Source organism: Amblyomma mixtum, chromosome 1 (genome assembly GCF_055824585.1).
Source record: "Amblyomma mixtum isolate Tamu chromosome 1, ASM5582458v1, whole genome shotgun sequence".
In the NCBI taxonomy this organism is placed as follows: Eukaryota; Metazoa; Arthropoda; class Arachnida; order Ixodida; family Ixodidae; genus Amblyomma; species Amblyomma mixtum.
Genome location: NC_143012.1, coordinates 317631125 through 317651290, shown reverse-complemented (window position 1 = coordinate 317651290; position 20166 = coordinate 317631125). Strand labels below are relative to the sequence as shown.

Genomic DNA, 20166 nt, shown 5'->3' with positions numbered 1-20166 from the left:
TGCAACCAGTACGTTTTTATTACAGATTTCTGGATGGCATGTTTGCATGCCACCAAAAGATGACAACTATGGTGAACTTGAGATGAAGACAAAGTGATAAAATCTGGTGCATACTAAAACCGTCTTCGCTTTGTGATGTCTGGCTTCCAGTTGATGGGGTGTGTCTCTTCAGTCTGCAAAAGAAAGCAGTTAACAGATATAATAGCCAAACAAATCCATTTGATCAGCTCTTCACATAACAAAAACCTGCACAGGCTGTGAACAAGCAGGACATATTAATATGATGGGGAAAGTAAGCTCTCCACATTTAATGCCTTTACCAGAAAAGGGCAACAGTGTTGGCTTGTTGCCTACTGCAAACCACTGTAGCAACAAATTTGGCTGCTGTGAACAAGCACACACATTTCGGTCTGCACCTGCAAATAAGGTCTTTTCATGTCTAAAGCACCTAGGTTTTGCCAGGATACCATCTTTACTGAGCGCTAACCGATGCCTGCCTTTCGCGGAATATCACACCAACCCTGCATGAGAGTGCAGTGTCGGTGGCTGGTTATCGCGCACTGAAGACTTCCCACAGCATCCATGAGCTAGTTATGGCTAGAATCTATTTTCGGGCAAAAGAAAATGCTGAGGCATTTAGTAAGGTTAACATAGATGCAGTGCAAGAGAAAGGGCCTTTTTTTGGGAAATTAATGCAGAGCTAATGCCCGCAAGGCACGGAGCAGATCCCGGAGCAGATCGCGGCGCCACAGCACGGCGCTCAGGAGCTTCCAAGTGCCGTCCATGGATGGTGCTCGAGGCCGTGATCAATATCATCAACTTTTTTCTCCGCCGTGATTTTCCGCTATCGACATTGGCATCAGTATCGCCAGCTCCAGCCCTTTGTGGCGTGTTAGTGCATTCACCCTATTAGTTGTGGTTGTGGCTTTCAAGTGCTGCCACCCAGCTTTACAGTTTTAGCATGATGGGCTAGCACCTTACGCTAGATGGCTGGGAGTTAGCTCTCGAACAAGGTAAGTGTGCGGCGGGCAGGAAATTCGACGTGGCCGAGAAGTGTGTCTGATGATTGTGCAACCAAAAGAAACACAAGCTGCAAAAAGCGCGCTTTCCAAGGCACGCCGTGTGAGTTTCCTGAACTGGAAGAAGAGCTGCTCCTCTATGTGATGGAAGTGCGGAACAACGGCTACGCGTTGACAGCGGAAATGCTTCGGAGCTTCTTTTGGGATGAGCATGCACCAGGGTGCAGCACCAGCTCGAGAGTCTAACTACTCTGCGAGTGACGACTGAATATAGAATAAATGTCGCCCATTCCCTGGTTGGTGTGTTTTTGCTTTAAAAAATTTTTTTTTTTCGCCCATCGCGTGTATGGGCCACACCCCGATAATTGGCCCTCGAATCTGGAAAAACAAAAGTGCGGCCCTTATAAGCGTTTATACGGTATATCGCGCGGTGAAATATAGTCATGAGGAGCTTTAAAATGTGTGCAATACAACTGCCCGCTTCCTCCAGCATATTGGTAATAAGTTTGTGATTTTTTCAGTGAAATTTGATTTTCCGGACTGCCCGATTTTTCGGTCATTTTCGCGGTTCCCAGAGTCCGAAAAATCGGTCGTCGACTGTATCTCTTTTCAGGACCCTTGTAAAGAGATTCACGGGGTCCTGTGTTTGAAGGGGAGGACAGGCCATGAGTGTGCTGTTCCCAAAGGAGGCAAGCCTTGCAGTTAAATGCGCAGAAGCCGAGGTGATTGTGCACCAGTAACAGACTTTCTCAGTGGTGGGAATGGCCAAGAGCATTTTGTAGCAGTCTTTGCAGCCCACGAAAATTCAATTTGGAGCAGCTTTTTTTACAGCAGGAGCCCGATAGAAATAATATGAAAATGGTAATATAGAGGGTGTTTCAACTTATGCCATGGTTTAAAAAATTACACTGCACTGCACCGAGATTTCATTGAGGCGTTGTAGGCAGTTGTCTGAGCCAGTTCTGAGTATTTTTTTTTGCTTAAATTTACTTAACACAAAAAAAAATTCTGAAATTTTTCCGGGTAAAAGTTGCAGGGAATGTTGAAAAATGTCCATTTCGGTTCTTTTCTTCAATATCACTTTAGCCCATTGATATCCTAAAGCACTGACCTGCTAGTTGGGGTCAATACTTTAGCTGTGTTTCTTTTTTAAAACTTAAATAAAGCCCATAAGATTAAAAAATTGGCAAGTGACAGCGCTCCTCCCTTGTGATGTTAGCGCTCCCAAGTGCTCTCCGATTGAAGAACTCTGTTCGAAAAGGCCAGGATGAATAAACAGCACAGGCCACAGTGATTGCCACGACATAAGCGCAGCCACTTTGCTTCATTAGAAATATGCCATAGCAGGAGCATGACCTCGCCGTCGCCATTTCAAGGCAGAGCACAAATTTCTTGTAGTCCAACATGGCTGTGCTTCTCGGGACAAAACATGTTGTCGTGCATGCGCAGTCCCCATCTTCAGAAGCACTGTTATTTTCCTCTGCAAGTGGGTTCGGCATTGCTGTGTGCTTTCCATGCACTTTAGTGCTTCCCAGGGGTTGGTGACGAAAGGCCTTGCTTTCGACTTCCTCACATTGTAACATAATTGAGACGAAAGATGTCCAGCAATAGCACAAGCTCGAGACCATACTCATATGTGCACATATGCACATGTAATCTGCTTACTGTATGCCAACCTGCAGAGAATGCCACCAAATCACTGGAAGTGGCTCAATTTAGTTAACTCCAATTTAAACGAACCAACTTTCTAAGTTGAAAGTTCGACTAACATAGTTCTACTGCAAAAAGATGCCAGGAGCTCAGATGTTTAATGCACAGTTCCAGTGAGCGTGAATTAGGTCTGTGGAATCAAGATATCAGTAGAAGCATGCCTAAACCTTTCTCACGGCCTTACATTAATCTTATGGGGCACGTGATGGTGGTGTGTAAAAGCTCGATAAATGTAGCAGGACCCACATTTAGGGCAGTTGAGCCTCTTAAAGGCTATTTTCTTTGCATGCACATTTGCCGTGTTCACACGGTGCAGTATTGGCAGCGCCGCTGGGACAAATGTGCTAAACATGCGCACACCATTTACTAACAGTAGGTGGCAAAGGGCTAGAAAGCGAAATGGGATGAGGTTGGATTCGATCAGTCATCTTTCTCATCACACATCAGGAGAAGGAACCAGAGTCATGCCTATACATAATAGACGGTACCCTCTTCGCATTCACCACCGCTCTTGCTTGCTGGATTAGTATTTTTGTACGGCTTTGGTGCAATTTCATCAAAGACTGCTGATTTGCAGCAGCACGTAGCAGGTTTCATGCAATGGCATAGCATTCTCATCACTGACAGCCTTTTCATCACTGCTTTCCTTTTTTCTTTTCTTCGCATAACCTTTTTTGTCTTTTCTTCACATAACCTGCATTCTTTTCACGGTCTTAGCACGAAAAGCGGATCCAGTATTGATGCTCATTTAGGCCAACGATGAAGACCACGCAGAGTGCTTAGGCATTCAAGTCCCTTGCATCTGTGTGTTCGCTGTAACCAAATCCTGTGTCCATGAACATTCATCCGATACGAGATTTGGCTCCATAGCCCTAATGTGTGACGATCACATAGTCCTTGTTCGCACTAAGCAACGGTTCACGGTTCATTAGAAGTTGGGGTTATAAGTGGGCTTGACGGTACATGCTATTTCTTTGGTGCTCCTTCTCTTCCGTAATTTGCTTGTGGGGCTGTGGTACTAAATAAGGAAGAGATAAACAATAAGTACATCAGCAAAGACTAGTTTACATACCGCTGTGTCATCTTCGCGGAAGATCTTCACAGTCTTGTCAGCCTCAGCTGTTATGAGACGGCTGCCACTCTGATCAAAGCCACAGGCAAATATGCCTGCCTCGCTGTCGATCGAGCCAGGCTGAACTGGTGCCTGGAGCCGCTGGAAATTGTAACCCGTGCGCCAGTCCCAAAAGAAAAGTGTCCCGTTGTCCCCTGAAAAGTGAGGCAAATGCCGAATAACTTGTTGCAAGGCTACAGCAAACAAGAATGGTAAGTAACACTACACTGTGCAGGTTGCAAGTTGCGCTTGCATCAAATGCTCAAATTTTTCGCCGGATCACATGCACTTAAAGAGCTGCACATGCAAAATCTCGCACTTCACTTTCTGGATTATGTCAATTACCCGTAAGTGTGCGTGCGATTACTGCCGCATATTAACAAATGGATTCAGCTCCAGACAGCTAACCACCATAATATCACAGAGTATGTGGCAAGCAGACTTTCACTTCTTTCTGTGGCCACTCAGAGTGAGACATTTACTGTGCCTTTTACTTCTTCATAAGTTCCTTGTCAGCACTCGCAGTGCGTGTACTCAGAGGAGGTGGTAACGGCAACCAAAATCAGGCCAGGTGGCAGGCAATGTTACTTCACCTAGAAAACCATGTACAAGTGAGAATGGTGCATATATATCAGCAAGGGCTAGCATGAGCCACTGCCCACAGCATTTGAACATGAATACAGCTCACAGAGGGCATATTTTGCCACTTCGGTTACCTTCACTGCCGTACACAGCATTTCTTTTATCCGATGATTTCCTAGTATTTCAGGGGATTTCACTTTCAGATCTAATAATCGCTCATTCAAAGTAACAAAGGCTTAAATATGTAATAAAGGCTTAAAGGGACACTGAGGAGAATTTGAAGTTGGCTTGTATCGACAGAATACCAGCTCCTGATTACAAAAACGCCACTCATACTGACAACAAAGCTCTTGTAACGTAGAAAAGAGCAAGAACCAAAATACAGGTATCGCCGCCACAGGACAAAACAGTGTTGCTAGAACCAATGGTTCTAGTAACACTGGAACATGAGGAGCCACGAATCACTGAGGCGCAGCCAATGCATGCGTAAACCTCCTTCATGTCGCCACATGGCGCCACGCACCCGGCAGCTACTGGCGCGCCTGCTGCATCGGGACCAATCAGCGCCTGCTCACCGGCTGTAGGCGGGCTCCCGGTATTCCGCTAACAGTAACAAGGTACACGGTATGCTAAAGGTGTTTATTTGCGAGGACTTCGTTGACGACTTCGAGAACTGGATCCATCGTAACACTGGCAAAACGCCGGTGCAAATGTAAGCGAAGCGACGGTAGTGATAGATGCCTTCAATGTGTGGCCGGTGGTAGCTTTCATCTCGGCTGCTGCTAGGCCGCTCTGCTGGCAGTCAGAAATTACGGAGTCTGCGTTACGTCATGTGCACGTCATGTTTCAGGTCACTTAGTCCTGTGTCGTCATAGGAGAATCCCAAGTTTGAATCTGAACGGCGGGAAAAACTTTCTCAACTTCGAATCCAAATTTCTTAGAAATAAATGCATCTTTCGCTGCCGGCCAAGTGGCAAAGAAGCCATGAAATGCCGAACCATCGGATTTTGCTATAAAAAAAATATTAATGGAGCTCTCCTCACTGTCCCTTTAAACATGTTGTTCCTTCTCACAGTAACCAGCAAGACTTTCTCTGAAGAGCATGGAATGCAAGCCCCGACAGAATGCAACAAGAGTGTTCAGGCTCACCTCCAGACACAAGCACACCATCCTCATTCATGCCAAGACAGTTGACAATGGCATTGTGGCCAGAGAGGTTCTGAATAAACTTCCCATCGGGGCACTTCCACTGCTTGATATTGTCGGGGCCTCCAGATGCAAAGGCATACCTGCACAACACAGAACCAAGAACAAAGCCACTGATCAACTGAAGCACCTGTCCATGTAAAACCTGGACAAAAGAAAACCGAAAGCACTGACTGGCCCCTGTACACACCTAGTAAAGGGCTTGTGTTATGATATTACAGAAAGCAAAACACACTACTGGTCAGAATATCGGCAGAACAGGCTGCCGTTTTTCCAGAATGTAACCTGCATAACATTGTGAATTTATTTTGTCCACAGACAACTTCAGCCCTGCAGTTCTTGCTGGAATTAGCAACATAAATTATGGGCACAACTAACAGATGGAAAGTGGAAAGGATTTAGGGAACATAAGCGAGATAACAAGGTATATAGCATGCCATTACAAGACACTGCCATCTAACCATGCAGCTTACACATTATGTTTTCACCTCAGGCTCTCTGCCATAATCAGTGGGCATGTCTAATAACTGGAAAACTCCAATGAAATGTTCCTATACAGGAGCTTTGCAGATAGTGGGAATATAATCAAGACGAAAAGTCCAGCTCAGAGATATAAGTCTGCATAACGGTGAAAAATAGAAAAATGTTGATGGTAAAGAGATTGCATGGGGCAGATGCCATCCTCGTATCATGCATGCAAACTGAAATGATGCTGCTTCTTTTGCAGGGCAAGAAAAAAAAGCACTGCAGTGGCTACTAGGGTCCAACACACAGTAACCCTGACTCTACTAACAAGAAGTAGATGCTCTACCTCAGAGGACTGCGCTTTCATAGTGCACTGTCCGACAGTGGGACACCACTAGGCTCGCACCAAGCAGTAGTAGCACAGCAATAGTGTGAGCAGTCTCTGTGATACTCACTTTCAAAAATCATGTCATATAAACCATCAAATTCTGATGTCATGGCCCTATCTTCCCTAGTCTACATTAAGCTAGACAGTATTGATACTGTCCTACTGTTTCAAGTGCTGGAAGACAGCATCAGCAGAGCATTTGGCGCATTATGACACCAACAAGCTAAGGTAAATGTGCTAAATGCATTGCAAGGCAAGAGAGTCAGCAATCCTCTCTGTGCTGCCCACAGGCAGTGACACAAGGCTAGAGAGACAGAGGCACAAAAGAGAGGAGCACGCACAGCCTTGGATGGACGACGAGAGCCCGGACACTTTTCTTGTGATGGGTGAGCGTGACTCGCGAGCGGCCGGCCACCAGGTCCCAGAGGCGGATGGTGCAGTCGTGGCTGCCCGTTATCACTTGCGGCTCAGCCGCCTGGGTCTGCACGCTGGCCACCGTGTTGGTGTGCCCCACCAGAGAGTGGATGCTGGCCTTGGTCCGCATGTCCCACACCTGCACAGAGGCAACACAGATTTTCAGCCCCTTCTATGTGCATGCTAGATTAGTTAGGTTGAAAACCGTCACCACAGCCAGAACCTCACATCCAGCCTACAGATTAGCTCCTTATCTCCAGAAAACAGAAGGCCTGTGGATTTCTCATCACCCTCCTGATTTCATCACTTCATTTCATTCATTTTAGTCTATTCACTTCATATAATTCTTCCATTTCGCTCAATACATCAGCAGCAATCATAAGGCCATTTCTGAATGTCCACCGAGCATATCCTGCTGCCACTGGAACAGGCATGCAGTGCACTGGGGTACCGGAAGTGGGCCAGCTTGAAAGAGGCACAGTGTTGCTTTTGGGAAGTGCAAGTTTATGAATAATTAATCTTGGGCTGTACAAACTAAACATTCAAGCTGTGCAAAATGCTGCATTTCCAACATCACTCCCGGTGCATGAATCAGATGGCCTTTCAAGGACCACTGCCAAAACCACAATGCAGCCAATCAGTGCAAAATGAACGCAACTGAGAGCACTGCATTAATACGTACGGTAGCTACATACTAAGTGACACAGAAATAAAGGCAGCCGGCAATTGACTGGAAAAAGAATAATTGAGGGGAAAAAATACACGTTCCTGCACCACACTGTAAACGGAGTAAAAATGACTTTTCTGGCTCAACCTGTGACAAACATTACAAAATGTTCACAGCAACTGTTTCGCCTAAACACAGGCTTGATATACAAAGCACATACAGTCCACCTTGGATATATTGAACCTGGTTGTATCGAATTTTGTTTGTATTGAACAGTTGGAACATCCTCTTAAAAATCCCATGCAAATTATAGCACTAATGTTTGCGTTTAACGAACTCATGTCCATTAGAACATTCAATAAATTGAACAGTGCCGTGCCCCTGCAAGTGGGCCTTCTTCTAGCAGCGCGCTTTTTCCGTGCGAAGACTGGTCGGCTGCATGTCGTTTGGACACCAGCTGCTAGCGCTAGTGCTGTTGAATAAGTGAATGTGGGGTGTGCTTGAGGGTAGCCTTCAGTCTCTTAAACTCGTTTTCCACGCGTTATCACTGCCGTGCAGAAAAAACAGCATTGCGCGAAAACCATGTCATGCCATGAAGCCATCCTGATTAATTGAAGCCTAGTGGCCACCCTTGCCTGGCAAGCTTCGCTCCTGAAGGCGTTGGAGAAACCAGCATTACCATAATTTTACTTAGGTCTCATTAGAAAAAAACAAACAAAAATGTCATTCAAACTTCTTTTCTGATGGGAAATGCTTCAATAACATGTTTAAAGCACAAAAATATCTGAAAATATTTTACGGCAGAGAATAATGTTTTATTAGCCATCAAGTATTGTCCACTCTTGGAACTTAATCTGGACATCAATCCTGGTGCACCCTGAATTTAAACTGCGGAGGTCTCATCGAAATACTTTTGAGGGCTACGTGACACCATTCACAGGAGCTCGTGATTACCTCATTGAGGCTTTCTCCTTCTTCACACTTGCTGTCGTTTAAGAGTCCCAAAACTTTCACCTTCACTTCAAGAATAAAACTGAACCAACATCTTCATCGCTTGCGCTGTCATCACCCAACGGATAACACTCTTCAGCACTTTACCGCAGCATGGATAATGCCATGTTTGTTTGAAAGCATGAGAAAATCTCATGTTAACAAAGGCAGCCTCAACACATAAGGAATGCTCTCTGCCATCTGCTAATGTGAACACTCTCATTCAATAAAAGCGCAGATGAAAGAATGGGTGCTGCCATCGATGTTTGAAATGTAACAACACCACTTGACAAGCACAGCTCGTTAAAAACCATTTAGAAAGCAGCGAAACATCCATGATGCGGTGAGCTCGTCATAAACAAAAAGCGGCTATCGCCTGTGATGAGCGGAGGTCGTCATGGGCCCTTAAGGAGTTAATGGAAGATTGTTCTTTTTAGAGCTTATTGGCAACACAATCAGACCTCTCATCATAGTCAGGAGCCGGTCCCAAGCAACAACTGCAGCTTTTTCAACGTGGGCAGGCAATGTGTATTGGTCAGGCAATGCATACTGCCTGACCAATACATGCTGCGCTCGCGGGCGGCACCATTGCGATAAGTGCGCGGAATCCAGTGCTCCGAGCGTTGCGAACGTGTCACCTAAGTACATCAACGATGCAACAGGGACCGGACATTTTTCGGCGTAACGGCGGGAAAATGCGTAGCTTGAGTGCTGCAGGACGTTGCTGTTGTACGCTGTTGCCGCGCTATCGGACGATATCGAAGGCCACATAAAAGCGCCGTCGCGCAGCACTACACACACTGCCTATTTTGATGTGTTGCTCTTGTAACATGATTTAGTGCGAAGAAAGTACATTCTTGAAGCGGACCAGCTCTTGCGTTTTTCACACTCTACCTTCTCGGTTAACGACATAAGCCGAGATCGCCGAGCTCGGTTCGCGATAAACGCGTTTAGCGGCGTAACCGCGGGTAGCGCGCCCATGCGATAAGGGTTGTCTGCCTGCGACTTGTTTGCGTTTTCGGTGCTCAAAAATTTTTTGCAAAAAATTTACCCCGCATAATGATCGCGCCCCTAAGTTTGTGTCAATTTTTTGAAAAAAAAAGTGCAATCATTATGCGAGTAAATACGGTAATGTAAAATCACACTTGCATTAATACTCCAACCAACAATTACAGGAAAGCGGAAGTAGGCACTCACCCTTCCTGTTGCATCTCGGCCACCAGTGACTAGGATGTCAATGCTGGGATGTAGCGACAGTGCGTAGACACCGCTTAGATGGCCATGGTAGTGACGTATCACCTGCAGACAAAATGAGGTCCACAACTCGATTAGGCTGCAGCCCTAGTACTGCCTGCCATTTCAGTATTGAATTCAAACAGGCGCAACATGAACGTAATAGGGTTACTACATCCACACTTCAAGATCAATGCGGGGACCAGTCATGTTTCTGGACAACAGTAAGAATCAGCAGCAGAGAACATATAGGGCTAGTTGGTAGGTCATCGTGGAACATGGCGCACAACAAGATGGAATGCAGAGAACAAAAAGACATAGTATGACACTGCACATGGTCACCAGAAGTGGAGTGTTCCGGATACTGCAACAACTTTCATTTGATAGATGAAGAAAAAAAAAAAAGGCAACGCACAGAACACTGTTCACATTTCAGCATGCTGCAGTAAACAGAGGCAGAGGCAAGAAAAACAACAAAAGCAAAGTGGTGCAGCCCTAAGGTATGTGGCGATGAAACCAGAAACATTACCTAGAAAGAGCCACCCCTTTTACCATGATGAGACAGTCTGCACTGTGCCTGCCATGCTGTCGGCAACTACCACAATATGCTGATATTCCCGTGCTCTGTACACAGCCCGCCTTCAGGCTCACAGCCACCTGCTACACAGCCCTCGCTGTATGCCTCAAAGTGAGCAGAGGGGGATCCTCAACTCGCCTTGTTGTACTCGAGGTCCCAGCACTTGACTTGCTTATCTTCCCCACAGGAGAAGAGGTATGGCTGGCGTGGGCTGACGGCCAGGCCTCGCACTCCGCTGATGTGGCCCGTCAGGGAAAGCTTCAACTTGCCCGTGGCCAGGTCCCAAATCTGCACACCAAGCATGGGTGTGAGCAGCAGCAGTCCAGCCCAGTGCTGTATTTACATGGTTGTAAGTCGACTTGAATATAAGTCTACCCCTCACATATCGCATGCCAGAAAAAAAGAAAAAAGGGATGTGCCCAAGGCACATTCGAAAATGAAAAGGTGTTAGTCCCTGGACACTCATACACACTTGCACCACTGTCCTCACTAGTGCTGCCATCGTCACTGCTGCTGCAGTCCCACAACATGTCATTTTAACGTCGTCATCCAGCGAATCCCCTTCACAAACAACCACAGCACATTGTCATCCCGCGAAATCCCGCATTTTGCAAACAACAGCACCACGGACATCATGCGTAACAGCTGAAAATTTTCCTCGCTGGGCTGCAGTAGAACTTGTGGCCCAGCACGTAGTTGTTCGTTTCTCCGTCGTAAAGAATGACAGCCATCATGAATGGTGAACAAGCGATGAACACAAATGACGACTGACAAAGCTACATTAAAAACTGGTAAACCGTAGCCTGCAGTCAAGTCAAATGCATCAAACAGAGCCCAAGAGAAACCATGCATGAGTGGCGTCGGTTCTTCCATGAGCTACCGACACTCCGAGGAAGTGCTGCCGTTCCGAGCACAGAGTTTCTTAATATTCTATGGTTCCGAGTGCCGCCGCGATTGGAACAGTGGCTCTTCCATCAACTATCAACACTTCCATGACTGCTGAGTACGCAGTTAAAAAGTAAAAAAAAAAAAATAATAAAACAAAAACAAAAAATCCTTCCGAGCAAGTGTGCAGAATGCTACTGAGTAGAGCCATAACATAAAATTGCAGCCATGCCGTAGCATCCCTGATATCTCGTTTGTCTCGCCTTTATTAATAGTGCCATGCTTTGGTTTCGATTGTAAGTTGACCCCCAAACTTTGGATTTTCAAATTTAGAAAAAATTGGTCGAATTAAATTGTGTAAATACAGTAAGTTTTGATGTGGACCACAGGATGCAAGCAGCTGACACTGAGAAGACAAAGCATTGTCCTGACAGAGTGCCGCATCAAGAAACAGGCAGCTGAAGAATGTCAAGCTTGCTGTCAACACAGCAGAATCACATTAGAGGTTTCGGAGCTCGATGATATTGTGCTCGCTGTGTCCTAGTGCAAGTTCTGTGCTGTTGTATGTCAGTCCTAAGTAAGACACCAGATGCTCACTCATGAATGGCTACAATATGACCCGATTTCATGATTGACTGCTCATATGTTCCCAAAACGATCTCCATAAATACCACTAATTTGACTGTTATTAAGCCAACAGGCCATATGACTAAAATCGTCCGGGATGAAGATTTCAGCCTGAGACCAAGTGCATGAAACCAATGGCCTAAATAACCACTGTCCACTATACTGGTTTCTAGAGAGGCCACCATACGCCTAGAATTAACTTACCAATTCCCAACTACACTACCTCCCGTCTCCTATACTACCTACCAACCTCTTACCTACCTACCTACATCTACACTACCTCCCATCTTCAGAGTTACCCAGCTTGTGGTAATCTACTGAAACAACCCAACAGAATATGTAGGTATTCAAAATTCACCTTAATTCACAGACATGACCACAATGACACTCACGCTTTCACTTGCAGACATACAGCAGACTACCTGCAAGACGAACTCGATAAAGACGAATTCTCAGATAAGATGAACAATGACAGAACATTGAGTTGGCATCCCTTAGGACTCATTGTAAAAACAATCCTCTTTAAGACAGACTGTTGCATGCGTCTTTCAGTTCAGATGAACTTCCGGAGCGGCTGCAAATCACAGCGGCCCAATGCAAACGCACTTATGGGACGGCTGTGAGGCACTGTCAAGGAAAGAAAAATATATATAAAATGCTTCTGCGGGAAAGCCCGTCTTGCGGAAGTGCGCCTTCTTGGGGGAACCATTCTTGCCAGTGTTTGGTTTATGGGGTTTAAAGTCCCAAAGCAACTAAGGCTATGAGAGACGCCGTAGTGAAGGGCTCCGGAAATTTCGACCACCTGGGGTTCTTTAAAGTGCACTGACACTGCACAGTACACGGGCCTCTGGAATTTCTCCTCCAAAGAAATTCAACCGCCGTGGCCGGGATCGAACCCGCATCTTTCGGGTCAGCAGCCAAGCACCATAACCACTGAGCCACCGCGGCGGCCCATTCTTGCCAGTGTGTCCTCACTGAAACGTCCTCACTAGAACGTCCTCACTGGTCAGAAGGTCACTTTGGGAGTCTTCGGTTGCAACATACGACAGCAACGCTGCCTAGGCCACAGAAAGCCCCAAGTACAGCCGCTTCTGCAAGACCAGCTGCTAAGGTGAGACATTTCCCCTCCAGTTCCCAGAGACACAGCTACACCCATGTTCATGGTGTTTGAAATTTCAATCTGCAGCCTCACCTTGATAATCCTATCATTGGATCCTGTGCAGAACCACTGGTTTCCAGGCTCCACTGCAAGGCAGCGCACCCAACCAGTGTGCCCACTGATCACCTGCATAAATCAGCCACAGAACCAGAAGCATCAGCACTACTGCTGCCGCTCGTAGCAGTGATGCAATCGGCACTTTGAGAGCCACGCAGCATATGAAGACATCACTGCAATGTGCTCATAATCCTGGGCACTATATGTATAATGACTAAACACATAAGCTTAGCAAGAGGCACTTTGAACCCCCAAGCCCCCAAATACCTTTACCACTAAAACCTAAGGATCAAAAATAGTAGTGAGAATGCAAAGTTTTGGTGATCTCAATGCTTTCAGTTTTGAGCTTCATCCTTGTTACTTTTTAAAATAAAAGTTAAAATATGTTTCTCTTTCATTGCTGCAAACATCAGATAGGGATAATATACATTTTCACGTAGCACGCTCTTAGCACCACAATGTGCAAATACGAGGTCTGTTAGAAAAGTATCCGACTTTATTTTTTTTTGCGAACACCTGATGGATATGAAACAAGCGCGCTTGCATCAGGCGACCTTGAACCTTCGTGCGCATGCACGAATTTTTTCCCGCCTGCCGATAGCGTCAGTCGCTGGGACGCAGCATTTGAGTGAGGCAGTGCGCAGTGCTCTCGTCGGTTTTTTATTGCAAGGAAAATGGCGGAGTGAAAGGAGCAGCGCTACAGCATCAAATTTTGCCATAAACTGGGCGACAGCCAAGTGGAAACCATTCTAAATATTCAGACGGCTTTCGATGATGATGCTATGAGCAGCACACAGATTAAGCAGTGGTATAATTGGTTTAAAGATGACCGCACATCGGTGGAGAACGAGCCACGCTCCAATCGGCCATCAACATGGCGAAATGACCAGGTCACTGCCGAACTGAACGCTGTGGTGATGCGGGACCATCGCGTGACTATCCGAGAAATTGAGGAAGAGATGGACATGAGCAATTTTTCCGCACATTCCATTATCACCGAAGATTTGGCCATGGAGAGAGTTGCGGCGAAATTCGTGCCGAAGCTGCTCACGGTGGAGCGAAAGCAGCTTCGTGTTGAAGTCTCACAGGACATGCTGGATTCCGCAAACAGTGACCCCGACTTCATCAACATCATAACCACTGGTGACGAGTCTTGGGTGTACAGGTACGACCCGGAAACCAGATCCCAGTCATCAGAGTGGAAGCATTCCACGTCACCAAGACTTAAGAAGGCCCACCAAGTGCGCAGCAATGTGAAAGTGATGCTGACTGCTTTCTTTGACACCCTCTGTGTGGCAGACCCCGAGTACGCACTCCACAGGGTCAAACAATGACCAAAGAGTACTACAAGGATGTCCTCCGTTGCCTACGTGATGCTGTGCGGCGCAAGAACCCGGAGCTGAGGTCAACAGGAAATTGGCGCACCCGTCGCGACAACGCTCCTGCACATTCCTCGCACTCGATTCAGATTTTTGGGCGAAAAACCAGACTCCTGTAGTTCAACAGACTCCTTACTGTCCCGATATGGCCCCTGCGATTTCTGGTTGGTTCCGAAAATCAAAAGGCCATTGAAAGGAGAGCGATTTCAGACAAGGAAGAACATTATGGCTGCAACGACAGCTGAGCTAAACTCCATTCCGAAAGGGGCCTTTTCGGAATACTTCCCACAATGGCAGCACCACTGGGAGAAGTGTGTGGAGTCCCAAGTAGACTACTTTGAAGGTGACTAGGCTTGCAACGCTCCAGTTATGCAAGTTTTTTTTCTACGACCAAAGGTCGGATACTTTTCTAACAGACCTCGTATTGCTTTGGTACAACACTTTTCTTTCTGCGAACTCTTGACAAAAATGCTGCATTTGTTGGCACCCATCTTCCTGCAGGTGCTCACTACATCCACTAGCTCGCTGCAGTGCCAGATAGAATAAACAGAGTAGGTATATTTACATACCAAGTGACAGCATAAGTAAGCAAATACACTAAAAATACACACTAATGATAATAAAAACCTGTGAAAATGTTGTGTCACAATTCTTCCTCTCTGTCGTTGGAAACCTTGACAATGAAGATGATGAACGTTGGGAACCCTAACATTGAAGATGATGAACATTACCCTGTAAAGCTTCCAAGGTGGATGCCATTGTGGTTTCGGTATGGTCACCGGTTTCCGCTGCACTTGTGCCAACTGTTGCTGTCCTGCCAAGACAACAGCCTAGGAGGCAACAGGGGGGGGGGTCTCAATGAAACCAAAAGCACAAAGTAGCACTGGCAAACACAGCACATCAACTGAGTCACTATAGACGCATGGTTCATATGCAGCTAACATAATGTACAGCGACATATAGGAGATATGCTACACTGTGGCTAAGGATACTGCTGCAGTTATGCACATTAAATGCTAATTAAAGTTAGAATCACCTCCTTCCCATTATCGATGACAGAAGACACAGCAATATATTACACTACAGCAGCTCTTAAAAGGTCCTGACCTCTCTCTTGAGCACAGCAAGTTAACACACTCAACGATTAACAGTACACCGTCATGAACACCTCAGCCAAGGTTCAAGTAGTGCATGCAGAGTGCAACCTAAGCCCCTCTTACAGCAGCTTTTTCACCTGCCACACGGTGTTGTAGATCAGCTGCCTGTGTGACTTCATCTACGATGTATCGCACGACATTCACTGCTGCCCTCAGGTAAAACTATGAGGGTAACCCGGCCATACTAAGCCATGCAAAAGAAAACGATTTATCAAAAGGGCACCTGTGACGTCGGTAGTGGTGCAGGTTTGATGACTGCATAATCATCAACACCTGGTGGAGGTGCGTCGTCATCGTACACAGGCATAGGCATTATGTCCATCCCAGAGTATGTTATCTCTTGCATCTTCAATTCTTTATCTAAACAATGAAATAGCTATTTGTTAGCATCAACTAAAATGTTTATACCCAGTATGGCATAGCAGTAGCTTAGTACAGAAACAAAAATTTAGTGTGAATGTACAGCAATAAGAGCCGAAAAAAATATGCCACGTGGTCTTCCAGCAAGCAATTACCTCCTGCAATCATGTTTATAAACACTGTATACACTACGAAAGCTGGCACATACATTCTTTCTCTAAAGAAAGAGACCAAGTCGAAACAAGCTCTTGCCTCTCCAAACATGCGCACATTTCAACAATCTAGACCTAAACCATTGCATTCAGATTTATTTCATTTTAAGACAAAACTTTTTTTATTTCTCAGTGCTGTCAAGGAAACCTATGCACATGTCAGTTTTACATCTAGTAGTAATACCATACAGATTTGCAACTTGGAGAGTAATTCTTTATATATGTTACATACTTCACGTAGCACTAGTTGAACTGTTTCCTAGCCAGATCATCTCTGTCGCATACTTTTATTTTAGTGCTTTGATAATGCAAGAGAATGATGATGAAAACATTTATTGAGGAAAAATGAGGAAGGGGAATTTGGGGAAGGTTGCCTGGATAATACAACAGGTAAAATATGTCAGCCGCACTGTGTGTGTGTATGTCAACCTCCGGCTCTCTCCCGCCTTTTGATGTGCTACAGCTTTGCAAAAAAAAAAAAAAAAAAAGGACCAGCAAGTCCAAGTTTCCACTTTAATGACGTCAGCAGCGCAAGCATTTATCAACGCCAGTTCCGCTCAATCTGCTATGCCAGATGGGCTCAGTCTCTGCCTGCCAGGGATGTGAGAAGAAAAAAAAAAGAGGAAACAACCAGAAAAGCCACTCACGCTTTGACATTTCATCGCGGTGTCCTTCTGCGCTGTGTCGGTACGTTTGCGGGTTTGACTTCACAAGGTGCATCACAAGGCCATACTCATCCTTGGTCTTGAGAGCTATTTTCACTTTTTCACTAGAAAAACGATACAAACACCAGTTGTGAGGTTGCTGGCGAAATATAGATGCGATTTAAGGACATCACGCCACGGAATCGGACTAGACGTACGCTTCATAATTGGATCTCTCACCTGGTGTCATCTTGAGGTGGCGGGTTCGCTTGGTCAGACAGGAACATGTCATGCGTACGCTTCAGAGATCGGAAGACCAGCGTGTGGACCGAGTGCTTTTGGACGTCCTGTAAGAGTAAAAAGAAAATACTTACGCGTTATGGCCAGAACCAAACACATAAGAAACGGGCTGTTGAAAACGCCGAGCGAAACGACGGCCGTCCCAACTTTGGATTATCGTGAAGAAACAGACACCTTCAACAGTGCAGTGACAGACTGCTGAAACGCCCCTTACCTCCATATTTAAAGACTACGAACACCTCGATATTTGTCGATGACAAAAATTCCAGAGCAATAAACTACGTTTTCACGTTTCTAACGCGACGCCGCTTGGCTGAAAGACGCCATTGTTGATACGCAGTTGCCAGCATGGCAATGAATGCCGCCAACGCGTGCACTTTGGGCCAAACGTTGCTTTGGGCAGACCTCGAAACTTTTCAGTGCAAGAATGAGTGAGCAAAGCTAAACAAAAACTAATTTTTGATTTTTAAATTTTTAATTCGTACTTTACGACCTTATACGTCGCAAGTTTTTTTTGCTTTGGAGTGATGCACAACACTTTTGTGTACAGGGGTGGCACGCTCCGCAGTTACAACTTTTCTTGCGTGTTCCGCAGTGAAAATATGTCGTTTTTTTTGCTTTATAAGGAACCGAACCTTCCACACTGGCTAAGATGAGAGATTTGATCACTGGGTTTGATCGCTGAAGCGTGTTCCGGCTTTAAATTGTGTCGGTTTCGGTTTCAACAGCCGAATGACGTCAACTTAGGCTGCGGGTCACTTGAGGAAAAATTGAAATTGGTTTTTGAAGAAAAATGACGCACTAACTGGCTCAAATATCTCGGTTACTTCAGGTAGAAAAAAAAAGAATCCACTGTAATCACTGCTTCGTCCGTTTAAAGGGGTGGAGACACCAAATTTGTGGTTCGCGCGTTCTTAGTTTCAAACGTTTCTTATGGCTCCAGGAAGCATGATACACACTCAAAGATTCATATATTCACAGTGAATAATTTATTATAGCATTTTTAGGTGAACGATTTTCGGTTTCGGTTTCGGAACGCCGAGTTGTACAGTGACGTCACAGAGGGGGAAGATCAACTTCTTCGCTTGGTCACGTGGGCCCACAAAAGTTGTGACGCACCTACTGCTGCATCGTCTGCTTTCCCACACACGTGCTGACCAGCGCATATGAAAACAAACAACTGCACGTCTAGTCCCAGCAGCTCGGATTCTGACAGATCTGATTCCAACGAGTGAGGACATCGACTATTTTTTTGTTCGCACGCTAATATCGCCTTCGCGAGTTCGCGTGAGGATGCGAAACACTTTGCAAAATGCCAGTAAGCATCGCTGCGCCGCTCTACCCAAGCTGCGCCCACAACCGGTGTCACACTTCGCTGCCGTGCAGCAGTACCTGAGCGCTGCTTGGGATGGTGTACAAATATCACAAGAAAAGACAAGATCGCTTTGTTATCAGAACTGCCAGCTATACTCGAGCAGCGACAAAGCATGTCTGCTTATGTTGGGAGCTTTCGGCAACGGCACCGCTCGCGGGCGCTCCGGGCGACGAGCTCTGCTGCTGCCTGGCTGCCGTGGTCGTCGCTAGGCCTATAGCCTGTTTAGCAAGCGGCCGGCGCTTCGGAAGTCGCCTGCGCTATAATAAAAGGCCTACTTTTCACAAATAGCTGTAGTGTTAACAGAATCATCTCACAATAAAATAATAGTATGGTCAATCTCCTCGACGCCTTCGGCAGCGGAGCTAGCGGGCGCCAGGCGAGCCGGACCCCGACGTCGCGCCAGCGGCAGCTGCTAGGCGCGGATGTGAGAAATTTGCGCATATCACAGTTGTAATTACCTCTACTAGCAGCTCAGTATGGGTCAGCGATCCTCAAAAATGACACTTTTTTCAAATTTCTTGTCCCATGGTTTATTATTTACGTCAAGAACACTCTTTAGCTCGCTTTCGGCAGACGGTATCCAGGCTGACCAACCGGCCGGCAGACTCGGCGTACTTCACGTCCGCACAAGAAAATACAAAACAGCCATGCTACCAGAAAGGATGCTTTCTAGATTCGAGATACGACAGCATGACTGTGCTAAAAGTGGATCTTTCGGCAGCGACACTGCCTGCGGCAACGCCGGCTGACGACCTGCGCGCTGGTCCCAGACTGCCCTAGTCGTCGCTAGGCCTAGCTGCTTTCGCATATCGACTCCGCAGCTGAGGGCGCTTCGGGACTGGCCAGCGCTCAGAAACGTGCTCCGCTCGGCACCCCTTTACTGTGAACTCGTCCCATAATAAAAGATATTCTCGATTTCCACGACGTCTTCAGCAACAGAGCTAGCAGACGGCAGGCCAACCGCACCAGGTAGCAGCAGCACAAAACCGGCTATGGGATGAAATTTGCTTGCATCGCAGTCATCACTTCTACCAGGAACTCGGTATTTGCCAACGATCGTCAGAAACGATGCATTTTTGATATTCATATATCCCAGGGTTTGCTATGAACGTGAACAAACAATACTATCGCGTTCTTCAGATGCCGGCGTTCGGCACGAAGACTGGCGCAGGCCGCCCGGCTCCAAGGAGTGCGCCCTATGTCATCATGACGCTGCCGCTCTCCGCGCTCGCATTGGCTGCCGCTTCCCGTTGTTGTTGCCGCGAGCGGCCCGCCGTTGACATCTAGCAGGCCGGACGCAGGCAACGAGCTGCAATCGGACGTTGCGACGCTGTTCGCAACGGCGCGCCGCAAACCGAGCAAACGCGGCTCGCTGGTGCGTCGACGGCGCTCACGCGGCTGTGCCCCGCTCATCGTACGTCACTGTATTTTGGTATGACGTCACTAAAACTATTTTTCTACACCCCTTGTGACGTCATGGTTGATGGCGCTAGCGATGGGTCTAGATCGGTGAGAGTGAGCATTTAGGTAATCTTTGGAACCGAATTAAAATATTTTTTAAACGTTTGTTGCGTCCAACACCTGGCTGTGACTGCCCTTGCATACATAGGAATCCCATAGCAGGCTTTTTATAGCTTCAAAATTTGGTG

General features: G+C 46.4%; 1 protein-coding gene across 1 annotated transcript; it reads right to left on the bottom strand.

Annotated features, from left to right (window-relative positions):
* Positions 1-17489, bottom strand: Tango4 (transport and golgi organization 4). Its single transcript, XM_089567106.1, has 12 exons — positions 17357-17489; positions 17083-17189; positions 16846-16967; positions 15850-15986; positions 15201-15299; positions 13067-13159; positions 10501-10650; positions 9750-9851; positions 6823-7034; positions 5572-5711; positions 3802-3995; positions 1-173 (listed from the first exon to the last, which is right to left on the bottom strand). Exons 1-12 carry the CDS (start codon positions 17360-17362, stop codon positions 114-116), a joined length of 1422 nt encoding a protein of 473 aa, XP_089423232.1. The 5' UTR covers positions 17363-17489; the 3' UTR covers positions 1-113.
* Positions 17490-20166: the final 2677 nt, after the last annotated feature.

Coding starts and splice junctions, on each gene's coding strand:
- Tango4 (XM_089567106.1), bottom strand. Junction 15,300..15,849: donor CACCACTACCGACGTCACAG/GTGCCCTTTTGA, acceptor GTTGCCTCCTAG/GCTGTTGTCTTGGCAGGACA. Junction 13,160..15,200: donor CACCTTGGAAGCTTTACAGG/GTAATGTTCATC, acceptor TGATTTATGCAG/GTGATCAGTGGGCACACTGG.